This window comes from Stegastes partitus, unplaced genomic scaffold (genome assembly GCF_000690725.1).
Source record: "Stegastes partitus isolate 25-593 unplaced genomic scaffold, Stegastes_partitus-1.0.2 Scaffold569, whole genome shotgun sequence".
Classification (NCBI taxonomy): domain Eukaryota; kingdom Metazoa; phylum Chordata; class Actinopteri; family Pomacentridae; genus Stegastes; species Stegastes partitus.
In genome coordinates this window covers 116146-121493 of record NW_007578300.1, presented here as the reverse complement: position 1 = coordinate 121493, position 5348 = coordinate 116146, and the positions used below count along the sequence as shown (strand labels likewise).

General features: G+C 47.6%; 1 protein-coding gene across 1 annotated transcript in view; it reads right to left on the bottom strand.

Annotated features, from left to right (window-relative positions):
- LOC103362337 (metal transporter CNNM4) overlaps window positions 1-5348 on the bottom strand; it is a 47561-nt gene that overhangs the window by 22225 nt on the left and 19988 nt on the right. The window contains exons 2-4 of the mRNA XM_008288664.1: window positions 4702-4845; window positions 4110-4244; window positions 1469-1638 (exon numbers count right to left, since the gene is read on the bottom strand). Coding sequence (XP_008286886.1) covers window positions 1469-1638; window positions 4110-4244; window positions 4702-4845 — 449 coding nt within the window. The remainder of the gene's footprint in view (window positions 1-1468; window positions 1639-4109; window positions 4245-4701; window positions 4846-5348) is intronic.

Here is a 5348-nt window from a genome sequence, read left to right as displayed (position 1 = left end):
GGAGAGAAGAGGAAGAGGAGGAGGAGGAGGAGGAGGAGGAGGTGAGGGTGGAAGAAAGAAAAGAAGAGGAGGAGTGTTTGCAGAAGGTCAGTCTCTCAGCATTGATGCACACTCTACACCTGAAGCAGCTGGAGTGCGACATGTGGACGGCAGACAGACTATAAGAAGTAATCTGATTACACTTCCTGTCCACACTTGGGTCTGACAGACTAACCTGCTGTGTGGAGTTAAAGCCCTCTGGTACTGGGAGGTAATGAACTAAACTGAAGGCCAACATGGACAGAAATGCTCCAAGTGACCAGTAAACATGTATGTTTCCATGACAACTGAGACAGCTCCATCTGCTGATCATGTGATGTGATCTCCAGACCTGCTGCCACACAGACTGTGTGTGGAGCCGGTTGTTTAGAAGGTGGAGAATGAATGTGGACACCAGAACCAGGCAGCGTCCATGACAGCTCCGGTCTGTACCAAGGAACAGGCAGACCGTTAGGAAATGACTTTTCCTTGAGCTTCATGGAAACACCATGAGGTGAAGACGTGAAGGAGGATCCATCATGACACAGTTCTCTCTGATAACGAGCAGGACACAGAGAGGTTCTGCTCTTTCTGCTGTGGGAGTGTTAACGGAGAGCACTGTATGAATATTAAACTATTTAAACGTTTCCCACTGATTTAAATTCTTTATTCAGTCATAAGGCACCACATGGCCCCACGTTAGACACCAGTCTGCTCATAATCTGGTGGTTTCAGTATTTATACTTCATTATTTTTATTGCTTATTCAACCATGTTGCAGTTTTATGAATAAATGGTGCTATTTCTATCGTGTTTCTGTTTCATCGTCACTGTTCTGGTGTGCGTCAGCGTTTAAGCCTCTTGTTCTGTCACTTGCTTGTAAAGCAGTTCTGACTGTATTTGACTTGTTCGGAAACTATTCTACAAATAAAGTTTGATTGCTGACAGGAAGAGAAGAGCACAGGGCCGCTGACCCTGGTCCATACGATCACTCAGAGGACTGGTGGGTCGATATGATCTCCTCTGACAGGACGGTTAAGTGGATCTTATTATACACTTATAAGAACATGAAAAGGAAGGACTTCAGCAGCTCTCCTTTACCAGCGTTGATCACGGCTGTCACTTCAAAAACATACATCTGCTGCTACGCTCACACGGTCCAGCGCTTAGGGTCCTGGAGCGGAGGCTGGAGAGGCTGCTGACCTGGTTTCAGTCTGGAGACGCTGAGGTCTGTGCTGGGGTTTGTGTCATTCTAAGTTCTGATACCAAGGACTTTCATTTTGACTGCAAATGTATAAGAAGTGATCAGGTGGTTGTTTGATTCAGTCAGAACTGTTTCTAAAGCAAAGAGAGGCTTTGTGTTTGATGAGACGTCTGTGTGGATGCATGGAGACAGAAGAACGCGGTACGGTTCTCCTCGTTCAGACCGACCGCTGCGTAGCGCCGTGTACCTGCAGGATGAGAACGAAGTAGTCGACGGGCTTGCCCCTCTGGTAGACGTAGTGGTGGGGCGAGCGCCTGTCGCTGTCGTTGAACTTGATCTCCTGGATCACGTCGGGATGACGCAGGATTCGCAGCAGCACCTTCTCTGAGACCTGAGACGGGCTGAACAGGCTCACCTCTGCAGGAGGACAAAAGAACAGAGACAGCTTTACTACAGGAGACAACCGCTTTCTGTCCGACTGCATTGACTCCATCAGCTGACGTCCTGCAGCGACCAGACCAAGGCGCTCATCAGTCCTCATGTCATCGTCTGCAGGACAACATGGAATTAAAGAGTCACCTAAACGGTGCTCAGAGCGGACGTCCTCGCTACGGAGGGGAACCTACACTTTACAGTCCACAGGAGCCCCTAATGACACCATGACAGTGCTTCAGCAGAACTGGGTCAGGCTGCTCATGTTCTGGGTGAGATAAACACACAGCATGACCTAATGGACTGCACTACAACGTGTTCACATAAAGCTAAGCTCCTCCTCATGCACGTGAGAAAAGCTTCACAAGGTCACGTTCTGTGATTTATATTTAACTGAGGACTCCTGCTTTAACCTGAAGTAGTTTATTTTTTAATTAATGCACTGGTTGGGTTAGGGTTAGGGCACAAACGGTTATAAATTAGGTGCTTTTTGGTTTTTAAAACAAGAAGCATCTAATTTGATAATCAAATAATTGTTTAAAGTTGCACAAAAGTATTTTCCAGTGAAGCGTAAAACCCGATCTGAAGAGCTCCTATGTGACAGCAACACGATGTCTCAGGTTCAGATCGCTGATCAGGTCAAAGCAAGAAGCAGGAATGTGACGGCATTTTCTCACAAAGACCAAATAATCAACTATGAACTGATCATCTCCAGACACTGATCACAGCTCATACGTCTTCAGATACGCTGGTGAGGGTAGAGCTGAAGCAGCCGAACACACCTCCACCTCACCTCGGACTGAACGTGATAACATGAAGTCTGTTTTAACTCTGCTGCAGCTGAGCAGCTGTACGGTACTGATCGGTCCGAACTCTGAATGTTTCACACATTTCTGGGCCTCGGTGCAGCTTCAGTTTCACATTTGTTCTACATGTTCAACAATTTCCCTGAGGTTTGCACCAAAAGGATCAATAAAGTTCGATTCTATTCTATTCTACATGTTGTGCCTTTTGGCTGACTTGTTGTTTTCAGTTGTCGTATTTAAAAGAAGAAAGCAAATGACAGCTGAATCAAAAAAGGCAAAAATCTGTCTCGTACTTTCACTTTTCTTTTTGTTGATTTTTAGAAAAAATTATTTTAACAGTATTTTAATAATCAGTCAAACACTCTCTGCTTCCAGTTAATCTCTTATAAGAACTCACTCCTTTTCAAATTCTAATCATTAAGATCAATGAACACGGATTCTGAACGACTGGACGACAGAAGCCAAACGCAGACGTCGGCCTGGGTTCTATAGGTCACCAATAAGGACGCGTCGCTAAGCGCAGCCATGAACCTCATGTGTTCTGCATCAGTACCGACGGTGGCAGACGAAGCGGAGCCTCCTCGATGGCACGAGCACCTTTACTGAGATGCTGATTAATGTGCGCTGTTAAAGGAAAAAGAACTGGTATTTCTCAACCGTTGCAAGTCAAGCTGTTGCAATCACAGCTGCCACTCAGTCCCACCCAGGGCGCGAACAAAGAGCCAGCAGCCTGCAAACAAAGCCGACACAGTGAGAGGTGAGGCATGTATGGCCAGCGTCAGAATCCATCATCTCCACTGCAAACAAACCCTCTCCCTCCAGTTTACATAATACGTCAGCACGTTCACCCACTGCAGAGGAGACGGAGTGTTTCTGTCCCACTCTCACCGGCTGTAACACTGATAGCTGCTGGTCTGATCAGCTTTGATTCAACTCAGAAAAACTCAGCAGACTGGTGGAGCTTGATGTCGCAAGTCCTCAAACTAATGACCTGAAGCAGAACATCGTGGTGTAATGATAAACTTGTAATGCAGCCTTTCCCTCTCTGGGAGACGCGTGTCAGAGACATGCAGATGTCAGATACGAGAAGGAAAGGCTTGTCGGGCTGAACAAGAACAAACAAACAGGACAGAAATCCAAATCCTGTGTCACGAATCAAAAACCAACATCAACATCCTGGGAAAGAAAACACAAACCCTCTGAGCAGACGCTGACGTTATGCCTGCAGAGGCAGACACATGCCACAGAGGAAGTGCTACGTCACGCCAGCAGCAGCTAACAGCTTCTGGCAGAGGATATCAGCTAACACGCTAACCAGACAGATTGCAACACGTCCTCAGGAGACTTCAGCAGTGATGGCATCCCATCCAGCCAGCCAGAGCCTGCAGTGTGGTAGGCACAGCAGACGCACTGCTTGGTCCTAAATAGATCTTCCACGTCAATAAAAGAGGCTCAAACCGGCATGCATGGACACGTCTTCTCTGTCAGATGGCAGCATGAAGGAACCAATCACCACTGACAGCCTGAGGATAGACATGTTGTGGCTGCAGCGGAGACATATGCTCAGACGTACATGTGGCCTACAGTTCAGCTGGGTGTAAACGAAGCTGTGATGAGTCAGTGTCAGTGCTGATCTCGGTCCAGTCCCACCTGTAGCCAGGAAGCGATGGGCGGCCAGCAGCAGCTGAGGAGAGATCTTCACTTTGGATTCACTCTCGTGTTTGAAGGCCGAGAAGTCTCTCTTGTTCTTGTTGGGAGCCACCTTCTTCCTGGTGCGGTTATCAGCTGAGGAGCAGCAAACACAGCAGACACACTCATTTATGGTTAAACTTACACTCAGATTAGAGTGGAACAGGGTCAGTAACGGGCTTTACCGTCTTGGTAACACCTGCAGGCACAAAAATGTTTTACATGGACAATAAATAACCAAAGAAATTTAACTTTTTTTCTACTTTCCGATCTATGACACTTTCGTTAAGCTGCGTAAAGCAGATGTCTGGGCTGTCTCTACTTCTAGTCTGGGCTCTCTGTTTCCACAGAGGTGCAGAGCTTCATGCTAGTGAGGCCACAGTGAGTAACCATGACAGCAGCAACACGCCTCTGGTGGCTTCAGAGACGCTCCTATCAACTGTACACATGTGGTCTGTTGATGTTCACCTATCAGAGACAACAGCAATACTTTAGACATGAATAATGAAGTAATTAAATAAGTATGACCACAGCGACAGAGAGACACACTTACTGTAAAGGTCTGATTCATCCAGAATCTCAGATTTAATGATTTCTTCGATGACGTCTTCCAGAGTGACCAGGCCCAGCACCTCGTAGAAAGGATCTCCCTCCCCCTCGTTGTTCACCTTCTGGACAATGGCCAGGTGGGATTTTCCTGAGTGGGACAAAGAGAGTGTCGTTAGCGCTCCATCCTCAGGGCTGCTCCGTCAACAACACAAGAAGCAGGGTTTCTATGAAACGACTGTCCTTCTGCATGTCGCTCTAACAGCCAGAGCAGCAGAACAAACCGAGGAGCTCATCTCAGCAGCATAGGAACTGTTTACATCCAGCAGGACAACATGTGAGGCACAGGAAGTCCTGACAGCTGATGGAAGTCAGAAATCAAATCAGACCAACATGTCACAGAACTCTGGAACTCAACCATGTCCTGGTCAGCTGGGTCATCACTGAGCAGAACTGTTTAACGGTCCAAACAACCTCCATCAGCGCCATGACGGGCCTCCGTCTGTAAAGCATCTCGTTCATCACATCAGCCAGATGTGGCCGGTGGGTCACTGATCCCAGGTCTGGCGGTTCGACCTCCAGCCCCTCCTTCAAGCTGATCTGTCTTTGGGCTTTGACATGAACCTGAAGCTGCCTGTGATGCAGGCGAGCAGC